Source organism: Eurypyga helias, unplaced genomic scaffold, assembly GCF_000690775.1.
Source record: "Eurypyga helias isolate BGI_N326 unplaced genomic scaffold, ASM69077v1 scaffold44260, whole genome shotgun sequence".
In the NCBI taxonomy this organism is placed as follows: domain Eukaryota; kingdom Metazoa; phylum Chordata; class Aves; order Eurypygiformes; family Eurypygidae; genus Eurypyga; species Eurypyga helias.
Genome location: NW_010225954.1, coordinates 1 through 24,494, shown reverse-complemented (window position 1 = coordinate 24,494; position 24,494 = coordinate 1). Strand labels below are relative to the sequence as shown.

At 41.6% G+C, this 24,494-nt stretch overlaps 1 protein-coding gene across 1 annotated transcript in view; it reads left to right on the top strand.

Annotated features, from left to right (window-relative positions):
* MANBA (mannosidase, beta A, lysosomal) overlaps positions 1-18,376 on the top strand; it is a 35,416-nt gene extending 17,040 nt beyond the window's left edge. The window contains exons 8-16 of the mRNA XM_010151007.1: positions 651-768; positions 3,609-3,695; positions 3,906-4,073; positions 6,731-6,949; positions 8,225-8,389; positions 10,104-10,248; positions 14,741-14,883; positions 15,767-16,024; positions 18,152-18,376. Coding sequence (XP_010149309.1) covers positions 651-768; positions 3,609-3,695; positions 3,906-4,073; positions 6,731-6,949; positions 8,225-8,389; positions 10,104-10,248; positions 14,741-14,883; positions 15,767-16,024; positions 18,152-18,376 — 1,528 coding nt within the window. The remainder of the gene's footprint in view (positions 1-650; positions 769-3,608; positions 3,696-3,905; positions 4,074-6,730; positions 6,950-8,224; positions 8,390-10,103; positions 10,249-14,740; positions 14,884-15,766; positions 16,025-18,151) is intronic.
* The last annotated feature ends 6,118 nt before the right edge of the window (positions 18,377-24,494 follow it).

The following is a 24,494-nucleotide window of genomic DNA, read 5'->3' as shown; positions in this document are numbered from 1 at the left end:
CGGTAGTTCGACTAAACTTTGCTCTGGGTAGCTGAGGAAACAAGACAATAGGGCATGCTGCAGTGTGTGCTCACATGCGATTTAGAGGCTGCCAGCATGATTAAGGAAAAATAAATGGAGCTTGAATCCCTTAAAATGACAGTTTTGAGGCTCAGTCTTTCTCCTCCCCCTCTCACTCCTCCCTTTTTGCTATGAATTGTGGAACTCGGGAAGAGAGTATAGATTTCTGAACTTGTTTAAAAGGGGATTTGAAATCAAGTATTGATATTTAAAGCAAGTAATATCTAAGGAGACAATAACAACCTGATTAATAAAATATAGTATTTCTAAATCTGGTCCTGCCTATACTTCTGCAAAAGCACTTACTTGCACGTGTCACTCCATCTATTTCAGAAGTGTTTATGAGACCAAGTAGCTCCTTTGCACAAAAATTTGCTTTTTGAGAGCTCTGTCCAGACACGCAGGCTCAGAAGGTATCCGGATAGCCTGGTTTCTGTCAGAGACATAAGTCTTAGACTGCCTGCTAATGATGAATGTTTGGGGTGTTTTTTTGATGGGTGTGGGGTTTTTTTTTTTTGGTGGTATAACCTTAGAAACTCCTAAGTGATACAGTTTCACAAAACTTGTATAAATCTTTTTGTATTTGACAGATTACGGCTGCTCTTGAAGTCTGTAGCAGATGCTAACATGAATGCACTTCGGGTTTGGGGAGGAGGAGTGTATGAACAAGATGAATTTTACGACATTTGCGATGAAATAGGAATAATGGTAAAAACAATAAACACAGAACACTTACTGGAAAACTGACAAAACTTGTAAATAGAAATCTACTCTAAATGAACAAAATAAGAGAATGGATACGTAGGTTCTGACTAGTCATCTTTCCAAAGGACATGGTAAAGTACCAGCCTGAGATGTTGGATCAACCTAAACATAGTTTTGTTTTGCTTTTAATTTCTTTTTAATTGGAATGGTTCCTGATCACTGAGGCTGTGTGTTGAAACTGGAAGTGATATTTTGGAGACTTTATATTAGAACTCCAGCTTATATTTTCTGGTGCAACGAAGCTTTCAACTCTGTTCCTCATTCAGCCCCGCTTTTGTTCCCAGCCAAGAATCTCCCTTTCATCTCCCCTTCCTTTTCTCTCTGCTCTCTTCCTCCTCAGCCCTCCTTCCCCTTAAATTTCCCAAAATCAGAGCAAGAGGACCGTGGCTTTAACTTTCTGTCATCTCGCTCTATTCAGACCAAAACTCTCATCTTTATGTACTGTACCTCTGTCCCAGTTCTACATTTCCTGCTCTCTTGGGAAAGAATGAGAGAAGAAATGAATGGCTGAGGGAGTAGTACTAGTGATGTCACTTAATGCAGGAAGATGATGTTTACACTGTAATGATGAGCATGATAGAATAACTTGTGTGAACTGTAGGCATCGACAGGGGCTTGCAACACTCAGTCAAGTAGTTGTGCAACAAGTAGTGCATGGGAGAGGGGTTACTCACAAGATCAAATATTTTTTCCACAGTAGACACACTGTGGGGCCCTGCAGCTCTATTCTCATGTGAGAATAGCCTTGCTGAAGAATCTGAGTACTTGAGTGTATGCCCCAGATTTAGAGCAAAGGCCTTGCAGTCTGACCTCAATGAGGATTTAAGGCCTGCTGTGTTTGAGTTTTGTGCTTTCAGCCATCTCTGAGTCACCAAAACACCAAAGGGAGTTGTACTTTCCTCTTCTGTGGAAATGGATTTTATTTCTTTTAAAGGTATTTTCTCCTTTATAGCAATAGCTGAAAAGGTTTGGGTTTTTTTCTGGATTGAACTTTTTAAGGAAAAATATTTTATTTGGCCTAAAGCCAAGCATGGAAGGTCTTATCCAAATGGCCATTTTGACCAAGCTATGATTGAGTATAAATGTATCTGTAAGGGGAACACCTGCTGCAAACACTGATAATCCTAGATGAGTACCTTTGATTATATGAGCTTGGTGGCACATTTTAGTAAGTTCTGATGAAATAGTGACTAGATGACTAAAGGCCAAGTTGCATGTGGTATTAAAATCCTAAGAAGTGTATTTGGTCTTCCTCTGCAGCGTCAAAAGCAGGGAAACAGAATTGATACCTTGCTGCCTTCTGCAGTGTGTGTGTTTGAAAAAAAATTAAATGTTACCTCTATTTTAGCCATCTGAATGAGTGCCCTGATTTTCAGGGCTTCTGAGCACTTACTGTTCTTTCATTTTTGACACTACGTACCTAAGTAGGCCACTTAGATCTGTGCCTGTATAGTGCTCAATACAAGATTTAGATCTTGATTAGCAGCCAAAATAGCAACTAAAGGCAGAATATCAGACCATTATTCTGGAGCGGGTGGTGATGGAGGCCTTTGGTTTAGTTTTTTCTGATGTTCTTGCAAAGGCTTAAAAGTGCGTTAGAGTCAAACTGCTTACAGAAAAACAGTGGTAGCCCACTGAGGGAAATCATGAAAAAGTTTCTTTCAGCAGAGTTTTGACTACACAGTCACTGAAGGCTTCTGAGTGATTTTTTTTTCAGCAACAGCTTTGGATTTTTTTTTACAAGTGCTAAGACTGTAAAAATTACTAGTGGATCCATTACCTCCCACTGTCCTGTTCCCTATCTTCAGTTTTCTTAGGAAGTGTAAGCTGAAAAGAGTCATGGAAAAGCATGTTCCCACAGCAAGGAAAATGCAGTCATATGAGGAACTGGTCTGGCTCTATTGTTTGTGTAATATGGTGTTCAGAAAAGTGGAGTCTCCTACAGACCCCTTTGGGTTAATGTGCTCCTTCAAGAGATCTTTCCTTTAACATTTGAGATAAACTATCAGTAGTCTCAGAGTTACAGCGATTTGAAAACCAGAACAGGTAAAACAAGAAATCTTACCCATCTCACTGGGCTTCTTCCTTTCCCCTGTTCTTGTAATTCATCTCCAGTGGAGTTCATTGTTGAATTGAAAGGCTTGTTCTCTGGTGGTATCTAGATCTTTATTTAAGAGAAAGATCACTGTGTTGTTAGAGGATCTAGTTTGTTTCTACCCCTCTTACTAGGTAAGATTTGCCTTTTTTAGGATCAGTTTGCGCATTTGGTATGGAAGTGTTTTGTTACCGTACACTTGAACATTTTGAGTGTGCTTCATACCATGTTAAAAAAATTACTGTCTCTTTTTAATTAATAATGGTGATTTGGTGTTACACCTGCAAAGTAGTAAATACAAAGTTGTTCTGCTGGGCTGGAGATTGCCCCACGTTCACGCTTGAGCTGTGCATGGTTTCTGATTGTTCCATCGAAACTGACTGTGAACTCCATCTACTGAACAATATTCCACTCACCAGTGGAGGCTGTCAGGATACGATTCCTGAGGGTAAATATTTCCTAACTCTTGATACTGAGGAAAACCGTCGTGGAGTATGTGCATACTGAACCCCGTGGAGTATGTGGTTGTTTTGGTGGTACTTTCCAGGAATAACAAATAGAACATTTCAGTTTAATTCTTTTTGAGATATATAACTTCTGTCTGAACAATAACCATATCATTTTTGAGTATGTAAAATGATTTACGAAGTGATGGGTTTTTTTGTATTTTCTTTCCTTTTCCCTGTAGATTTGGCAGGATTTTATGTTTGCATGTGCACTATATCCGACTGACCAGAATTATTTGGAATCTGTAAGAGCAGAAGTTTCTCATCAGGTATTTTGTCCATGTGTTGAAGCTCTGTTTCCCATTATGTATTTTTGATTAACTGACTGTGTAAGTTAGTGTTCCAAAAATGCTTATTTAGAATTGTCTGTTAGTGTACCTTTATGTAGCAGACACAAAGCGTAACTTTGCTAAATCCTTTAACTTTAATTTTTAAGAAGTAATTTTGCTTGACTTCTGAAACTGTAAGTTGTATTTCAGGTACAACGTTTAAAATCCCATCCATCAATTATTCTGTGGAGTGGTAACAATGAAAACGAAGCAGCAATTGCGAAGAACTGGTTCTCCATACCTTATGCTGACAAAGAAGTCTATATCAAAGACTATGTGATGCTTTATGTGAAGAACATCCAAGAAATAGTTCTTACTGTAAGTGATCTCAAGAAACTATAGGGGGATGTGACTTGGCAAAAGGTTTTAAATGTTTGCAATTTGAGCAAATCGGCATTTGTAAATTTATATATTTATTTACTTATCTACCTACCCATTTATTTATTTATCGCATCCTTTTGGGAAATGAAAAACAGCACATTATTGAGGAATCACACTTTCCAAGCTCTTGTAAACATCTTTCTAAACTCAAGGGTTACCCTCAAAGTAAAACAAACCAAAAATTACTTACCTCTTTAACACTTTGTGATGTGTAAAGGAAGACCTGAAAATGTAGTTTTTTCCTCTTTTTCATACCTCCACAAATACTTTCACTTCCAGTGGACAGAAATCTACTTGCCCTTTAATTAATCTAGATGTTCAGATTTCCTCTATCCTGATTTTGTTGAAGGATACTGTAAGAAGGATTTAACAACCCACAGACCCTATATTAGCGGTTGAAGAAATTCTTAAAGATGATGTTTCCTCAGTGTGCTCTTCCATTATGTGACTTAAGCAGGTTAAACAAAAGATATGATAAACATTGTCCTCGTGCTGCGTAGTCATTATATTGTGTGTTTCTGAGAAACAGACTGATGGTGTTTTACAGTACGTGAAGGGAGAATATTTTGAGATAAGAGAAGCACCTGGAATATGCGATGAAATGCCAGTGATTTAGCACTACCCATTTTGCACAACTTTTTTAAAGTTTTATTTCTTCTCTTCTAAGTATTGCAGTTCTTTTTAATGTAATTTTAATTTAATGGAATCTGTTTTTAAGTAACTTTTATGCGTGTATGTAGAGTGAAATTGATTTAAAAGTCCCAAATTCATGTTGTATAATTGTATAGGGATTAAGAAACAATGCTTGAACCACAGGTGAGTGTTTTGAACTCCCCTGGTAGCTGAGACAAAATGTTGCAGAAGTTTTGTCCAGTTAGAACTTCCTCCTTCAACAAGAGTAGGAGTGTTTATTGATCTAAAAGTGCTAGTGTTTTTTTCCCACCCAGTTATCTCATTTATAGTATAGTCTTACTGACTTCAGGGTATGATAATTTTAGTCTTATCTCTGCCCTTTTCAGAATATGAAACATTTCATGTTATGAGGCTCGTGACCTGAAGTTTCCCTTTCCTAAGACAGGCGCTCAGTATGTAGGTGACAGCAATACTATTCCTTGTTACTGGAGGCTACTGGCATTGTCAGAGTAGTTGTACTCTGAGAATTTAAAATACTTTTTTACCAGAAAATTTTAGGTATGAGGAAACAATAAAAATGAGGCCAGGTATGAAAAAACCTGCTGAAAAGAATCCAGCTCTTGAGGACAGTTATGCATTCTAAATGGTATTGATGTCTTATAATCCTACTTAACATCTTGACTCCAGATTTCTATGTTTCTGTTAGACTTTTTGAAACTGAATTGTTTGTAAGGGTGTGCTGGGCTGTTTCCGTGATTAGCTACATGAGTTGGATGGACAGTGCATCTGGTGCTGTGGTACTGCATGGTGAAGCGCTCTGGCTTAATACTGGTTTTTAGTTACAGCTCACTTGTGCAGCATTGCTACCCAAGACCCTCTTTTTTTTTTTTTTTTTTTTAAAACCCATAGAATAACTATTTGGAGTGCCAAAAGGAGCCATACAGTGAAATAATTTCAGTTCCTGTGTAATAGAAACCAGCTGAGGAAACCTGCAACTACTAGCAGTACTGGACTGTATAACTTAAAAAGACTTCTAGGATTGAGCTAAAGACTTCAGTCCTATAGTGAATAGTTTCAGTTAAATATTAATTAATCATGTCCAAAAAAAAAAAAAAGGAAAACAGGACTATATCTTAAAATGAAGCACATGTCTAAGTGTTTTGCTGTATTGGAGCCAATTGCTGTAACTTGTGGCTGGTAACTAACTCTGGCCTCTATCTTACTACAAGTAGGGTGCTAAATGAATTATGCTGCAGAGGGATGCCTCCAGTACTTTGTAGGGCACTGATAAAAGATTTAGTGTACTAAATCTACTGAAGCTATAAATAAAGGTGACTGAACAATTTGAAATTTAACCCTTCTTATAGTCTCAGCTATCTTAACATGCAGAGCCAGCCAAAATGGCAATAACCTGCAATGCTACCATGCAAGCATCTCTAGCAGAACAGCTTGGCTTTGGTAGGACTAAATTTAGGTGACTACTTAATAAGAAAGGGGAAAATAATGGTCTTGTTCTTGCAAAAACACTGTAAAAGTAATGATCTTCCATAAAGAAGTCACGGCACTCCAATATTAATGTTTCTTGAGCTTTTTTTTTTTCACATGGCATACTTTAAATAGCTTTCATTAAGAATTTAGAAGCATATAACGACAGAAAAATCTCTTGATCTGAGGAGAGAATCCTTACAACAGCAGAGCAAGCAGTATCATGCCCAGCTGGCCTCCAAGAACATAAGTAAGAAGCTAATTAAGCAAGTAAAGATGATGTTTGTCAGGACACAAAGGGGAATGTTTCCTAGGTGGTAACACAAATTGGGAAGAGGTATGTTCTGTCTGCCCTGCCACCCCTCGTCTCCCCTTTTTCAAAACGTAGACTATGTATTAGGATGACAAAAGCCAATCACTTTGTGATGGGGTTGTGTTTTGGTTTTATGTTTGGGTTTTTTTTTTTAAAATCCCAGGAAGATAAGAGTCGTCCTTTTATTACATCCAGTCCCACCAATGGCTTGGAGTCTGTCAAAGAAGGTTGGCTCTCCCAGAATCCTTATGATACCCATTATGGTGACACTCACTTTTATGACTACAGCAGTGACTGCTGGAACTGGACAGTGTATCCTAAAACTCGTTTTGCTTCAGAATATGGATTTCAGTCCTGGCCTTCCTTCAGTACAATCGAAAAGGTAAGGCTGGGCTTCCACACCTTACTGTCCCTCTGCCCTCATTTAGTGAGGGCAGCGAGTCTCTTCCCAACAAGCTGCAGCACCCAAACTGCAGTTGGGATAATACATTGTTAGGTGTGGCATGGCACGGGTGGGATAGAGGTGTGCGCTGGTGTGGAGGGAAGGGATGAAACTGGACTGTTTCCCTCCTCAGTGTTCAGTATATTTACCTTGATGTTGCAAGAGGAAGCAAATTTAGATGAGACATAATTATGAGACGCTAATTTTAATAGTTATTCAATTTAATATATACCTTAATAATGAATGCCTAACTTTTCTTTTGCTGTGTCTGAGGATATATGTTCATTTAGAAGCAGAAGAAACATGATAAATGCTGAATTGTAAAACATATTGATTTTAATAATTTTTACCAATTTTTTTTCTTAAATAATTTGTTCCTTTATGTATTTCATAAGAGGATTTGGTTTTGTCTCCTGTTAAATTTAGAAATTGTGTATTCTATCTTATTTATCCAGTTGTAGCAGAGACATATACTGTTTGTCCATTTATTCAGAGAGAGATGAATATCATGTTGATACTCATGCATGCAACTAAAAGGAGTTCAGAATGTTCTTTTCAATTTGCTGGGCAAAGTATATTATCTGAGACATAATCAGTACATCCATCCATATTAATAACAATGAAAATTATTCGATCCAGCCTAAAAAGGAACCTATTTAAATAAAAAGATTTTACAGAGAAGCTTGACAATAAAACTGCGTGAGCTGTGCTGCATTGTTGTCCTTAGTTGAAAAAACCTGCTTCCTGATAATTTGTTTTCGGAGGCAGGTTTTGAAAAGATACACGTTATTAGCATTTATAGCCCTACTAACTTCTGTAACTTTTATGCCTGAATATGTTTGACTAGAGTACATTCTTCCATCTTAGTCTAGGATGTTTCTGATTTAGTATGAATGCAAGCAAACCTCTGAGGTCTTTTGGCCAAAGTGAAGCTTAGGGCAAGTAAGTTAAATGTCATTGAGCCAAAAGTTGCTCTTCTGGGTTCAACAGCAATGCTTGTTTTCATTTATTTGTGCAAGGAGTAGAAACAAAGGGTATTACTGATTCAAACTCTTTGTGTGGCTGCATGAGGCACTATAGAAATATACTACCAATTTGAAAGGGTTTGGATGATGTCAGCAGGCTGTAATGGATATCCTTTACTGAATGTCCTGTCAGTCATTGAATGCACATTTTGCCTTTTCCTCTGATCTTCCTTTTGTGGTTTTTTGAAAGGTTTCCTCCAATGAGGACTGGTCCTACACAAGCAATTTTTCTCTCCATCGACAACACCACGAAAATGGCAACGATCAGATGCTTCAACAGATTGCGTATCATTTCAAGCTTCCCCAGAGCACAGATCCCATAAAGAAGTTCAAAGATATGATTTACCTCACTCAGGTAATGGCGATATCGTCAATCTAAGTAGCTGTCAATACTTGTTCCATTAGATACTGTCAGCGGTTAAAACGGGGCCTGTTCTGCTAAGTAATGGTCAGCCATACAGTGAGTTTCTGCTCTGAAGTATTGGAGAGTCCAGTTTAATTGGGACCTAGCTTGTCTTTTGTTTATTGAAGAGAGGCTCCATTTTTATTCATAGAAGGGCTGGAATACTACCCAGGGAATTTCCCAGAAACTGGCTTCACTGGGAGAAAGCCTGGCTGCATGTACTGCCTTGGTCCTTGCCCGCAGCTGGGCCCACTCGTGAAGCTGGCTGGGACGCAGGGGTGTGCTGGCCTTCCTTGGTACACCTTTACTTCTGGTGCTACATGTTCCTCTGTGTTCATGGTGGGTATGTTTTGCTCTTCACGTGACCCCTGTAGGCGTAATACTTTCATTTTTGCCACAAGGAATATGTGACCTTTGAAACAAGGTTGTTTCGAAAGAATGCAGTTCTCTATGAATGAGTTTATTAGTAGCTTTTATTTTGTGATGGACTCAGATATTGATATTTTTAATATTATTTTTTTAAATCAGCAGGTTATATTTGGCTCTTCATCCATGGTAGTTTACCCCGTGCTTGTTTCTTTCTTCTTGATTTCTATGTGACTTTTAACTGATGTTAAGTAACTTCTTCATGCTATTAGGCAAGTTTAAAGTGCTGATACTTTTTGTTGTGTTCCAGGGATTTCAGAAACTCTCTTGATGGGGATAACTACCCATTCAATAATTTTTTTTTAATGTTTGAGAGCTGCTGTCAGCAGTTTTATATAAAAACAAAACAGCTGGAGAACTTAGGCACTGGTGACAAGAGAACAAGGATAGATGATGCTGGGAAATGGGAAAGCAGGGGTGAAACTTGCATGGTGAGGTCCTGACCCAGAAAGCTGTGAGGGTTTCTGCAGGGTTAAGTCTGTCAGGGCCTTATTAACAGGTTAAACAACTTAAGACTGTGAAAATAAGGATAGCAAAAAGGATAAGGAGAGTCAACTTGGCTCTAGTGGTTAACAAGAAGTATTATCTTCACCTTTTGAGCTGTCCTACATAATAGCTTTTTCCTTTAATACTTCTCCAACCTAGTAATATGCTTTGTGAAGAAAGTAACAGGCTGTTTGACCACTGTTGAGAACTTGGCCAATGAACAATTCTGAAAAGCATTTTTTTTAATGACAAGGTGGGGCAGGAGAGTAATGGGAGTGCAGGTAAAAAAAGATTGTTCTTGTGCAGTTTTGACTGTATACGGGGAATGTGTGTTATATGTTCAGAGTATAGGGATGTGGACATCATGGTAATGTATATTAGAGGTAGGGCAGCATTTGTATCTCTTGGATTTTTATTTATATTAATTAAAAAAAAAAAAAAATCTGTCCTTTGTCTTCCGTTTGGGCGTGGTCTTTGAAAGGCAGTAATCTTCACTGGCTGGAATGCAGGAAGTAGCCTCTCCAGAGTTTCTCTAAAGATACTGCTTGTGAAGCTGTCAGGAGCTGCTAGGAATAGATGTCCTCCAAGCAGAGGCCCACTGCACGGCAGATGTATACTCTTGAAGGCTCAAGTTTAAAGTCACATGCTGTTTCTGTGAAGTCTCTGTGGTATATTAATATATACACACATGCTTTGAAAGTAAAGTAAAATACAAAACACTGATTTTTATTTTGTTACGTGTTTGTTGACCAAGGTGATGCAGGCTCAGTGTATAAAGACCGAAACTGAATTCTATCGGTTTAGTCAAAGTGAAATAATCGAAGGAGAAGGACACACAATGGGATCTCTGTACTGGCAACTGAATGATATTTGGCAGGCACCTTCATGGGCTTCCTTGGGTAAGTTTTGTGACAGTCTGGTAAAAAGCACCAACTATCAGTCTTGTTTTGTTTCCCTCATCTGGAAGTATCGGAAGTATGGCTCTGCTCTCTCTTGAGCAACTTTTCAAACCTTGAACATGTTTCTGTCCATCTTTTAGAAGCACTTTCCAGAAAAGTGTTTTTCAGGGTCATCCTAATAGTGTGTGAAAGTGGAAGAGAGTAAAGAACAAAGCAATTCTTTCCCTGTGAATGTTTTGCTGTTCAAATTTAGCAGCCACCAGCTCTTACTCTTGTATTAGCAAGGTTTAGTTTAGAGAGGATAAAATCGTATGTAACTCCTAGTGTCGTAAAAATATGTTTTTCATTTAAGAAGTACTCTCATTTCTCCCAAGGAAATAATATCATTGAAGCCAGACAAAGCTTCCTATTAGGAAGCAGTGGTGGTTGAGATTGAGGGCACAACCCCCTTGTGAGGTAAACTTTGAACTATCCTTGCTTTTCTTAAGTACAGCTGATCTTCCTGAAACTGTGTGTGATATATCATCCAGGTTTTTCCAGAGAAATTTCTCAATTTTTGCAAATTATTTTCACATTAGTAATATCAATTCTTTCAAATTTGAAGTCTTCTAAGAAATTCTGTTTCCAGAATGGTCTGTCCTATAAGTCCTTGGTTTATATTTATTGGCTCAGCTGTACAGATGAATGTGGGTACCCAGCCACCCTGGGTGTGAATAGACAAGAGAGTGTGTTAGTAGGATAGGAAGAAGGAGCACCCTGGTAGAATTATGCTTTCCATAATCCCAGTGAATTTGGTTGACTTTGTTTCGTCTGGCCCCTGGTAAACGATCAAAACCTCTCTCTGCAGTAGGCAATACTGCACTGTCCAAAAGGCTAGACATCTAGATTTTTTCCATAGTCAGATGGTTATCTGCAGGATGTGATTAATCATGTCCTTAGATGTCTGATAAGTGGGATGAATTATCTTCTCCATGGTGAGTTTGGTTTTCATAGAAATTCATGTGACACCTCTCACCTGGCATAGCTTCTGCAAAGCTCTTTATAGGAAAAGCTGGCTGGCTGAGATTTAGTGTCTAACAGTGTCGGGTGAGGTGAATCACTCTTTGTGACTAAATTATTGTGCTGTTACACTATTTATGCACATGATAGCTCCTTATATATATTTTTTCTCCCTTTAGAACACAAAAAGAATGGAGTAATTGGAATATAAAGAGAGGAGTCACTTAGGCAGCAAGAAATGGGGGAGGAAGGTGTGCTATGAGGGAAGTGGCTCTGTTTGACGTTTCAAACAGTGTCTAGAAGTCATTTTGAAATGGAGAAGCTGTTCTGTGGCAAATGATATAGGACTTGGGCAGATTCTCTTTCAATTTCAGTTATTTCTCGTATATTCTGGTTTTGAAAATCTTTTATTTAAGAATATCCTATGTGAAGAAACATGAGTAAACTAGAAAAAGCTAAGACTTAGTGTGAAAGTCTCAGTCTGTCCTTAGAGCAAAATGCCATTTGGCCTTTGCTTAAAAAAATGAACCCAGTCCATCCTCCCCCTCTTTCTGGGAGATGTTTGTCCCTCAGTTTTTTTTTATTTTGTTCTTTTTTACACACACACACACACACTTTCCCTTTATTCACCCAAGCAAAGTAACTGCAACCAACAAAGGAAAACCAAGCAGTAGAAGAAATAGGCTGGTTTACTTGAATGTTAAGGCAGCAGTCCAACTCTGATGCTTATCTTTCTGGACTTTCTAAACTTGTATTAGGAAATGGAATATCCCAATGTTCGTTTTTATGATTCCAGCAATGGTGGCTGCTCTTAGGCTTTAAGTGCCTCAAGAGAGAAAGATGCTTGGAAAAATGTCTCTTTGTAAAGAAAAGTGTATCTCTAGATGAAGTGAGCATGGAGACCGTGAATGTCTAAGTACAGAGTGATGTCATTGTAGGAATACTTGAATTATTCATATGTTGTTGAAGTTAGTTTACAGAAAAGCAGCTCAGCAGAGGTACAGCTGTCCCTTTGTTTTGTTCTGTTCCCTCAGTGGAGTGAGGAAAGGTTTAATATTCATTTAATTAGGCAGCGTAGTAGAGGGATTTTTGAAATGCTAATGGCTGAAATTATGCAGAACTTCAGAGAAATTAGTTTTATTTGCACTTCAAAAACACTTTTCTGCAGTCTTGTTAGCTGGCACAGTAGTATCACCAGTGAATGCTGCTTATTTAAATCTCTTATTTCGCAGAGAGCCGGGGAGGGGCTTACATAAGTTCCTGTCCAAGACAGCAGTGTTTCTTCATGAAGTAAGGAGGAAAAAAGTAGCAAATATTTCTCCTTTTAACTTGAAAGCACAGCACAGTACTCCTGTCACAGCACTTCTGCCTTCAGTTCAGAACTCAGCAGCTTTGACCCAAGTGGGTTTAGATTGTAAGCGCCTAGCTGGGGAGATGGTTGTGCCATGCCCAGTGCTTTAGCATCTGTGCAGTGTGTTTTGGGGAAAAGTGGCAATTTGCCTCACTCCCACACAAGTGTCACCTTGAGGCAGCCAGCGCAGTTGTCGTGAGATTCCCTTGAACAGATGACTGGCATTTATTGCTGGCTCAATATTTAGGGCCCCTGGTGATCTGAAACCACAGGCTGTTATGGAGAATAACAGATCTGAATTTGTGAGACTGAGGTGAAGAAAGAACTAGCAGCGTGTTTCTCAGGTTGCATTTAATGGTGTGAAGTGATTGAGTTAAAATCTGTTCCAGGGTGAAACGTTTGTTCTCACTTCTGCTGTCAGTGTAGAAGGTTTCAGGGAGGAGTCAGGAAAAAGGCTACTGGCGTCTTATTACAAACCAAATTTTAGTTTCCTTTTCTGAAGTTTGATACCGTAGAAAGTGCAGACCATATATTATCATCAGGAAAAAAAAGGGAAAGAATCCCTTCAAATGTGGGGGGAGTAGGAGAATTTGGCTTTGTTCAGATACTGAACAGCACCAATATGCTGAGTATGTTTATCAGTTTATTAGCAGTCTGTTCTGAAGAGACTCAGCAGCCTCGCCTGAAGTTTTCTTTCAGATTTTCTTTGGTTTGCTTCAGTGCTGTTAACTTGAATGCCAGTGGTGTTCTGTTGGCAACAGTCTGATCTCAGCACAACTTGACACAGTACGGGTTTTCCAGTCAGATATGAGCTTTTCTTGTCTGTGCTCCAAGCTAGCTGGTTGTGAGCTTGCTGAAAGCAAGGTGATATACAAGGTGCTAAGGTGGAGCTAATGCACTTTGCTCTCCACAGAGTTCACTTAGGTTGATGTGGAGTGCAGGCAGAGCAGGCTCAGGTCTATCTGTGAAAGCCACCAACATGCCCTTTAAAGACTGCGTCACTCTGGATGAAGTCTGTAATTATGAGATGTTTGAAAGTACTAATAGCTTTGTAAAAGCACCAAACCAGGGAAGTGATTAGGTACAACAGAACCATATTTCTGGAAATATTTTTTGGCTTCCATGGACTTCAAACCTGTTGGATAAAACAAAGAGCCAGAAACAAGAATAAAAGCAGTATCTAACTTTTCTTTCCTTATGGGTTGATACAGCTGACTCGCTACTTCTTTTTAGTGCTGTTTCAATGACTAGATAATGGTTGAGCAAAGACAGAGTTAAAATGCTGACAGTGGGTGCTAGATGGAAAATGAATAGAGAAAGAAATGGAAGCAGCTTCTCTTTCACAATGGTTGTGTGGCAGTGTTGCATCTGGTAAAACTGCTTTTTTTTTGGAGAGGATATATTTGATGGCTTTTTCAGATCGTCAGTGACAGACTTTCAAAGTATTAAAAGTAACGAGGTACAGGTTTCTGTAAAAGTGGCAAAACAAACTGGTTGGCACATGTGTACACCATGTATACTGACTCCCATGAAGTCAGAGCTGTCCCTAGATCTTGTCAAATCCATTTTGCCTTACTCAGAGTTGTCTTTGATTTGAGAACTTGTGGAGGGGGTGTTCTGTCTTTGTTGCTCTTCATGTTCCTCTAAGGAAGAACTGAAAGAGGACTGAAAAAGGGGAAGAGAGTGCTTTGTGTTAGCACTGAAAGTCAGGCTCTGTTGTCTCTTTACAGCGGTGGTAGTTAATGGCAATGCCACCAGTGCCAGCGAGTTTGTCTAGATGCTCAACACACAGATGCTCCAGCTTGATGTGTGGTACGTTGTGTCAGTCATCTAATGTCACTTGTGTTGAAGGCTTTCTTTAACTGAGTAACAGCATAGCAGTGATAGTGCCAACGCTTACAAAATGGGACCTTTTGGTGAAGCTCAAAGGACAGCTTGGAAGAGCACCAACCCCCTTCCAGAGCACAGCCTTGCCTGCAAGAAAAACAGAGTAACTTGTCATTCTCTGCACTTGATAGAGGTGAAAAAGGGTGGAGGGGGATATTGTATTGCCATAGCAGGACCCGAGAGCACAGGAAGGGATTGTGTGCCAAGGTAATCTTGGATCTAATCTGAATCTTTCTTCCTTTTGACCCTTTTCAGAGTATGGTGGTAAGTGGAAACTGCTCCATTATTTTGCCCGGAACTTCTTTGCACCACTGCTGCCTGTGGCCTATGAAGACAAAGGTGTGTTGTACATTTACGGTGTCTCAGATCTTCATGTAGACCACAAATTGACTTTGAAGGTAAGTGACATAGTCACTTTGGATAGTCAGTTTAGGTAGGGCTGAACTTAATGAAATTTTTTTTTCTGGTCTGAGTTATTGTAACAGGCTTAAATTAATTTTTTCTGATAATGTCAGAGAAGTATTGGCAGCAGCATAATTCCGATGAATACTGTATTTCACACTACAAGAAAATTTGGAACGTAAAACTTTTGAAAGGAGATGAGATCAGTTTCTGACTGCAGGCCCCTGCTAAGGTCAAAATAGCCTGAAATTTAGGAATAGAGAGAATACTGCAATTCTCTTTAAGGTGCCTAACTTCCATATTATTTATTTTAATAACATAAGGGTGCATTAATAATGTATGTGTGATCTCTAGGAATGTATCTTACTGTATTAATATAACATCCGTAATTCCTTTTAGGATGATTCAGCTTGCTTCTGTGATTGTGCAAAAGCTCTAGACTACCCACTTGGGTTACATCAGATAACAATGAGTAACCTCAAGAAAATAATTTGTTTGACTTTTTTTAATCAGGGAGGGGAGGGAAAAAGGGTCAACAAATCAGTCACTCGCTAATTCCTTTTCCCAGCACTCCTTTGTCAGGAATTGGCAACCCCCTCCTCCCAAGGAGCCTGGAGAAAACAAAAAGCCTCGCAGATCAAGAACAACAACAGATCCAGACTGTTTGAAGTGGACTCCTTGTTAGGTTTATATTATGATGTAATTCTTATGCCATATTAATTGTTTCCATCTTTGTGGAGTTTTGTGCTAGGTGGAAATCAGCTGGTATTGTCAGGAGAACATCTCTTGCAATGACTAATCTGAGACCTGTTGGGTGGCTGTTTTCACAGGTGTCACTTTTCTTCTAAATTTTTTGTGTTCTCTCAACGTGCTTGATAGGTTGTTGTGTACGCCTGGAGTTCTCTGGAGTCAGCATGCACCCTTGTGAAAGATGGTGTGGTTGTCACAGCACAAAGCACTGTCCCCATTTACAAGAAGCCCATAAATGACTTTCTGGAAGGATGTGGAAATTGTACCAGGAAACGCTGCGTTATTACTTTCCGTCTTGTGGGAGAAGGTGGGCTCCAGAGTCCTACAAACCATCACTTCCTTTCATCACTGAAGGATGCTGTAGGATTAGAAAAGACCCAACTTACTGTAAGCATCATTCATGCTTAATTTTACTGTATTTGGTTTTGCTGATCTCACTGGTTGGGGTTGTTTGCCTGCTCTGAAGGGTCTGATTCCACTGCATGTTCTGTCTCCTTCGCTGGCGCGGTTCTAGCTTCCATGTGGAAGCTGAGTGCTGCAGCATTGCTCCTTTCATTATTTTTGTCCTTAATAGCAGATAGCGCCACGGCAAATGTTTGGGCTTGCAGACAGACCTGTATGTCAGTACTAGGTGACGCTAGTTCAGTTGAGTGTGGAGTGCATACTGTCAGCAGGATTTCCTCTTGAAGTGTTCAACCTCTCAGATCAGTGTGACGTGGCTAAACATTACATGCACCTTTCCTCCTCCTGATAATCCCTGCCCTCCAGCTAAGGGTTCTGATTTACATAATAATCATTATTTCTTAATGTCTGCCAAGTGTGTCAGTCTTTTGAATAGGCACAAAACCCATCAGTGTTGTGTAACGCTGTCATTCAATCCGTTTGGGCCTTTCCCTGTTTTTTTCTGTCCTAACAAGTGTGTAGAGAGAGCGAGCATGCTCTGTGTGTGTTCACACTCACACTTCATTAAGCCTCGCTTCTTAGCATGTAAATCTTCCTGCAAAATTCTTAATCAGCAGATTGGCAGGATGGGGGCCTGTGTGTTCTCACATCTGACTTCCAAAATGCAGCTCTGCTCTCTAGAACTAAACTGGACGAGGTGGGAAATAGGTCTGCAGTCTCTTTGAATCTGGACCAGCATGACTACTTTACAAAAAGAAACTGGGCCAGAGTTTCCCTTCTTATCTCTCACAGCAGCGTGGCCTGCCTCCTGTGTGCTCACGGGAAAGAAAGCAGCCTGGTCCTATTTTTTTCAGCTAGTGGCACAATCTGGAGTCTGAGTCATGCTGCTTTTTTTGTGGATGACATCAGCAGTAATGAAAGCTTTGCAACCAGAGCATTGCTGGGAAGTTTCAGTCCGTTTTCCCTTAGCTGTGTTGGCTCTGCAGTACTCACTAGTAAGGGTAGCTAGCAAGGGTAAAAGCAAAGTGGTTATTTTAAGAAAGTATGCAGCTGTGATTTAGAAAATGATTCTGTTTTGTGAGAAGCTGGTGCTTCTATACATAGTTACTAATAAACTGACTAGACTTTCTAATACATTGCTGATGTATTTGAAAACACATTATTTATGTATAATGTATTTCTATATAATTATATGTATTTAAATACATTATCACATGTATTTGAAAATACAGTGCCCACACTCCATAGCATTGCTTTTAAAAAACATGAAGACTGGTGTTTCTTCAGAAAACACAAAATGTAAAGGATATGTACTTTTTCTTAAAAATGAATAGCATTGTTTTTCTCATAAGTGGGATGTGATTTCTGCACTTAACATAGTTTGAGTGGTTTTTGTATGTAGTTAGTTGGCATTTGAAAAGGATGTAGCGTAGTATTTCATGATGGTGAATGGGGAGTGCTGCATGGAAATCCATGCTGGTTGTGCTTTTAAGCCTCTCTGAGATTAACTACTGATAGAACTTAATAGAAAGCATTATACCTTGTCCTGATATCTCACAATATAGCTGCTGTCTAAATGCAGTGCAAGGGCTTCACTGCCATGTTCCGTTAAGGCAAGGTGACCTCCTGTGTTACTGTGGGTTTTCACCAACTTCTGCTTCTGTGTATTTCTATTGCCGATGTAATTGGGAAGGCCAGTTACTATAGTAGTTGTGAGTGAAGTGTGGTGGTGGTAGGACAGATCTCTTTCATAGCAATAAGTAAGACTACCAGTATGGTGTACCAGTCCAATTTACTATTATTTGGTTCTTTTCATAAGAAAAGGTAGAGTGATAATGCTGCGTGGCGTTTTCCCACAATCCGTAGTAATCTGTAAGAAGGCTGTAACAACATTTGCACTTGATGCATGATTCTTACCTATAAAGCCTGTTGGTTTAACCTTTTGTTCCAGCAGAGATTTCCAGCAGTGAATAGTGATTCTGATCACACGTGGTTGCTCAGTCAGTTTTACTGACATGCAGGTCTCTCTCCCTCTGTGGGTGTAAGGGGGTTCTTCTTTAACATGCACAGTTTCTTTTCTCTAGTTATTTTGTTTGTTTGTTTCTCTTCCAGGCCTCTGTATCCCAACGAGATGATGTTTATGTATTTGTTCTTCAGACCACTGCGATCGCTCCTTTTGTTTCCCTGGATGTAGGGAGTATAAAAGGCAGGTTTAGTGATAACGGTTTTCTCATGACTGAAAAGAAGAAAGTGGTTGTGTTTTATCCTTGGGAACCTACCAGTGTTGAAGAACTGGAAAAGTCACTGACCTTGACCTCTCTGGTGGATGTTGTCTGAGGATACTTCATTTGCTTCTAGATAAGGAGTGAAACAGGAGGAGGAAAACACCAGTAAAAGAATTTGATTAAAGTTGAAGTGAGGTACCATTTGAGTGACTGGAGGACACACTGTCTATTCCTGTCATGTGTGAATTTTAACTGCTGGTTCAATGTAAAGATACCAACAGCAAAGCTTGCATATAATATATGTGGTGTATTGAAATTAAGGCTTTCTCAGGTAACGGGGAAAAATATATCCGATGCATCAAGTGGGAGGTGTGAGTTGGTGCAAGAGAGCCAGTCCGAGTTCTCCAGTTCACTCCAAACTGGGGTTGTGAATTCATTCTAAGAGGCAAAACATATATGCACCTCCAGACTCTGGTTGTAAAAAATCCATATTATTTCCAGTTTCACTGTGCCGTAAGTGGAAATTAATCTAGGGATAACAGCAAGGCATCCTGGGGGGGTGGGCAGGGACTGAAGCCGGAGCCACCTGCACAGGTATGCCCTCACTTGGAGTTGTTTGATCTATCTACACCCACACTGAGACAGCACTGCTCCTACGTTTCAGATATGTGGCTGTTCATCCCTCAGATGTCCTGCCTGCCCCCTGCAGGGTAGGCTTCCAAACAGACGTGAAAGCTGGGCTCTCTTGTCAGGCAGATCTGTTCCCCCTTCTGAAAGGGGAATTGAATATGAGACTTGTTTTCTTCTCTGTTTTTATGCAACATGAGCAATAACCTTGAGAGCTCTGCATCTAGCTTGGACTAATCCCAGAGGGCTGCAGGTGCAGTCGCAAACCTTTCGCTGCTGCATGGGATCCTGCATAATGTGGCATAGGATGAGATACGCCTGGCTGTGGGAGAAAGAACAGGGAGAAGGGTTGACCAAGAGTTTCATGATTAGAACTGGTGCCACACTGAACTCCTTAGTCCATACAGAGTAATGGTGCTTCAGCCTCTCTTCCGAGTAAGTTATTTTAAAATATGCACAGGTTTCCATGGAAATGTCATCTCACTTTGGCATCAGGTACGAAGAAAATAAGCTCACTTCAGCATGGGGGGCTGCTGTAGGACGTGGAACTGCAAGCCGGAGGGTTTGGCTGTAAGGAAATCCAGGCCACGGACGCATGCCGTGGGCAGGTTGGTAAACATTGGGCTTGTGGTCTGAAGTGCAGCTGGGATTCCATGAGGACCCTCTCACGGTCAAGTATTAATTTCCTGGCGAAGCACCTAGCGGCATCGGCACTTCGCAGTGGAAGGTGTTTGAACAAGCTCCACTGATGCCCATCTCCGTCATACAGGCACCACGTGGGTGATGCTTGCTGGGGTCTGGAGCACTCGTGGGGAGAGCAGCCGCGTGTTCCGTTGGTCAGAGAACATGGAACTGGGGGTGTTTTCTTGGAGCGGTTGCAGTTGGAATGGGCAGAGACGAGCTGGTTGACTGGTGCTTGTCAGTCTCTGGTGCTCTCTGAACTGAGTGTTAACCAAAGCTGACATGCTCCTGGGCAAGAGGAAAGGCTTAAAGATGTAAGGGAAATGATAAATGGAAGTTGCTTACAAATGCCTTATTAGGTCACCAAAACAATGAACTACAGCTGCGTAGGAGGGCTTTTCCAGCTCAAAACTTGTCCTGGTTGAAAGAAAAGACGAAAGCAGTCAAAATCTGTCTCTGTGTGTGCCAATGCTTATAGGTTATATAAAATCAAGAGGGGAAAATGAGAATCATGAATAAGACTTAACGGTTAGAAAATGCAGACATTGATAAAGGCATTTAAGTGTTATCTGAGAGGCATCCTGGGCCAACAATGCCAGAAAAATCCTTCATTTTTTTCAGTGTCCTGGAATCCAAGCAGCAGTAGAGTCAGTATAAGGTAAGGATGAAAAAATGTGGAGAAAATATGGAGTAAATACTGCTGCGGTGTGCTAGGAAAAGGGTAGGTCTGTTGATGTCTTTCTCTTGCATTGCTACAGAAATGTCTCTTCCAGCAATACGTAAATAGAATTTCAACGTGGCCATAAGTGTTAACTAAATAAAACTTTGACAGAATGACTTCTTTTGAAGACAATCAAAAGGACTGTCCGAAGGTCGATGATATTTGTTCTTACTGTGTCTCAGAATATGAGTGAAGTTTCAGAGATGCAGAAAAGAGCTTTGGATTGCTAAAAGCCATAAACCACGAATTTGGATAACTGTGATCTTATTTAACCTGTCATGAATTTTAGGCAAAACCATGAAAGAAACTATGTGGTACGTGATCAATAATGGATAAAGTAGATACACAGGGCAGCTGATGCTTATCAGCTCTGTTATGCAGAAGAGCATTCTTTTTATTTTTTTTTCTGTTGCTCTCTGCTATTGCTAAATTGGCATTAAAAGGTTCAGACGATTTTTTAATTATTGTTATTTTTGAAGGTCAGAAATTCACTGAAGAGTGGGTTCATTCTTTCTCACTGGAAAGCTTCAGTTCAGCCCTAGGTGCTGTTATGAAAGATTAGCAATTGCTTGAGCCAAATGCTTGAGCTGAAACAGAATTTAATGGGGAAGGTTCGCTTCCATTATTGTCTTACTATGTTCTTGTGGTTTCCTGGTGTTGCAGTAGGTATGTATTTCTGGATGCTGTTTTCTTCTCCTCCATGCAGCAGTGGCTGTAACGTGTGCCTTGGTTAACCATTTCCCTTTGGTACGTTTAGCCCTCGCATACTGTGCGGTACTTGGTTACACTGTTCTGCCTTTGTCTGGGATCAGGGCAGAGATGGGAGTGCAGTGGCAAAGAGATCCTCAGTTCCTCGGCACCTCCGTCTGTAGCCATCCGTTGCTGCAGCAGCACCTCCATTGCCAGCTGTATCTGACGGGCTGGGGACCAGCAGCCCCACTGTTAGTAAGAGCATTTGCGAAGCGTCATGGGGCTTGTCCTCAGCGTCATTAAATTGCTGGTGGCACCAGTAGAGGGGAACGGCCGCGCTGGTGTTCTGTCAGGGTGCGGCCTTGCAGTGTTTTGTTAGAGGGATCACAGGGTTCGCTTGTGCTGACGGCCTTTGTTTGCTTCCAGAACCCCTCTGGGCTCTTCTCCACGGGTGGCAAAAGCGGCAGGGTTCTCCTCGGCAGGAGCCACGACATGTGCCCTTCCAGAACAGAACCTGAGAGCAGGTTTTGGCAGAAGGCTGTATGGCATTGGCTAAGTTGTTGTCCTAAAAACTGGTCTCTGGCAAAGGTTTGGCTCTGAAGCCATTCAGGACCTACGGAGACCATTTTGAGCTTTAGAGGGCACCTCTTTGCTGGTACTTTCTGCCGTGCAAGGAAGACTTGTCTCTTCAAATCTGTGAAGCAAATTCTGTGATTCTGTGACTTACTTTGCTCCAGTTTACTGGAGCACTTCCTTGGAAGCTTTTCCAAGTTCTTCTACATCTTTTCTGGGAAAGAAGCGCATGAATGTAGCTAAAGATCCTCTCTGTAAGCGATCACAGCTCGTTCTCAGTCTCTGTTGTTACCTGCTGTCTGTGCACCTCGGGGCCTGGACAGTTTTTCTGCCTCCGGGCCGCATCGTCGTTCAGTGCTTTTACTTCTTTAGTCCCCTTTTTGGTTTTGGAGATGCGTAGCAGAGACCGCTTCAGTCCCAGTGTCGGGTGCAGAGGAACAGGCCAGTGGGTTTCTTACCCTCAGTAGAGGACAGTTTGGTTTTGCAGCTTGTAAACCAGCCTTTACGTAGTCAGAATGGCAGTTTTCTTTCCTCCCCGCTGAGGGGTAAGTTGAGTCATCCAGGAACTTGTGGTTTGAATGTTGAAGGGCACATTCCAAAGAATCGGGTTTACGTAACTCGGCTTTCCAGTCAGATGTTACAAGATGGGAAAATGAAAGCCCAATTTCATTTAAGGTGGAAAAACAAGACTTCAGTGAAAAATACAGAACCTTAAAACTACTTGGGTTTGTCCCTGTCAATGTTGAGGAAAGGCCATCTCGCCGTAGGAAGCAGAGTCACTCACGACCTGTCGGGGCCGATCGTTAGCGCGCATCGTGGCCAAAATGGAGGTGGCTTTGGTCTGGGCCGGGACAGCACTGGGGACGGGCTGCTGCCTGAAGGGAAACAACGCCCTGAGGACTAGCCAGCAGGAAGGTGGTGAGTCTGGCTGCTTGCCAGGATCTGTTCTTGGGGGCTGCTTTTGGAAGTTGATCTTGAGATTTCTCAGTGGGCTCTGGGAGTGCGAAGTGGCTCAGTATTGCTCTTTCTTTTCGCAGCTTTTTCCGCTTGCTGGCTGGCTGGGGGCCTGGTTGGCGCTGTTGAGGGGAACGGGGGTGTGGTAGAAAGGACGTTACCCTGGTGTATTAGAACCGCTGGCCCTGTGGACTGAGCCAGGCTCTGTAGCCCAGTGGGAAGTTGGCTAAGCCAGAACAGGAGCTCTGACTGAGAATGAGCATGGTGAGTGGAGCTGGTGGCAAGCGTGCTGTCGTCGGATGCAGGAGCTGAAAGCTTCAACCCTTTTTCATGGTGGTGAAAAATTGAAATGTTAAACGCTGGCCTCTACCTCTCTGTAAACACTGTGACCTCCAGGTTTTTTCTGGCATCGCAGCGTCCCTCTCTTCCTGTGTTGTAGCAGTCCTCCCTCGCCTATTGTAAACAAGCTAGATAGTAACGCCCTGGCATACTGTCCCCCTGCTGCTGTCTTTCCAACTAGCCTGTGGTATACCGGGATTTCAGCTTCAGCTCGCTTCCCCATTGTCTGTAAAGGAGCGATGGCGTGAGCTCAGGTGGTTTCCAGGGAAAGAAAGCTTGTGGAAGGTTTGGTCTTTTGGCAAGAGTTGTTGCGTGGTGCTGGTCGGAACCTCTGTTTGGGTTGCCCAGCCTGATCACGGGTGAGGAGTCAAGGATGGCAGAGGAGCTTCTGGGAAGAAGCAGACCCAGTGTTTAGGCCAGTGACATGGTATGTGTATCTAGGCATCTGCTCCTTCCTATCTGGAAGTGCTCTGGACACGGATTTTGGGTTGTACTGCGAAGTGTAGATTTTCTTGCCCGGGTTGCTGGAGACAAGAAGATACCGAGGTGGTTGCACATCTGAGAAGCGAGGCGTTAGTGGTGCTCGTGTCTTTCTGGCAAACGTGGCTGTATGAGCTAGCCCGGAGGGCGTGATGCGACGGTGCATGCGACTCAGCTGCGGTGTTGGCGAGCGCTGCTGCGGCCCACAGGTTAAGCAACACCCAAGTGTTTTTCCCTCGTCCACCCATGTGCTAGCGCCCTTTGGCAGTGTGAGAACAGCAAGGTAAGTGGATAGCTGAAACAGTCCTAGAGCAGTCGCTTTCTAGTGAGTCCATGAGGAAACCTCTACTGGATTTGGATAAAGTACGTGCTCTGGCCTGCGCGGGACTTCAGAACCCTGACACAGAAACTTGTAGGGAGTGAACGTGTGCTGTCGTTTGCTGGTAGCTGTAGGAACCTTTTGAAGCCAGAGAAAGTTTGGACCTCGCTTTTGGCAGTTACTCCAGAACTGCTGTATCGCACGCGGTGATCGTGTGCCTCAGCAGAGCCAAAAGCTGTGGCTGCTGGGTGAGTACTGACCACGGCACCCTGAGCTAGTAAATGGGCACCACCATTCCTGTCTCTTGCTAGGCAGGGAGCGAGGAGAGTGGCTCTTTCCTTTTCCTTAAGCGTAGGAAAGCAGCATTTCACTTCCCCAGAGAAGGGAGAAAAGGCACTTCGTACCTACCTTAATGCAGGTGGGGAAGAGTTGTCCTGATACGTGACTCACCTGTAAAAATTTAATGTTCCTGTTTGAATTAGTGACAATACTTATAATATTTTTCTAAAACAAGAAAGGAAAAAATAAGGACCAAAGCCACTTTTGTTAACGGAGATGCTGCAAGGAAAGGAGCTGCCAGTTGAAGCACTTGAACAGACGGGGCCGAGGGGAGATGTCCCAGTGTTCACTGCCTGATCACTAACCTGATGAATAGCTGTTGTGCAGCACCTGGCCACGAGGGGCTGGAGGAAGTATGGCCCCAGGTGTCTTCTGGGGGTTTAGAAGCAGAGCTGGTCAGAAATAAGGCTAAAAGGGGCGACTCGAAAGCCAGTGTGATCTTGTGTCAACACCTGAATCTTCTATGACTCTGCTTGAAAGGGACTTGCACCCTCAGCAAGTTTGCCA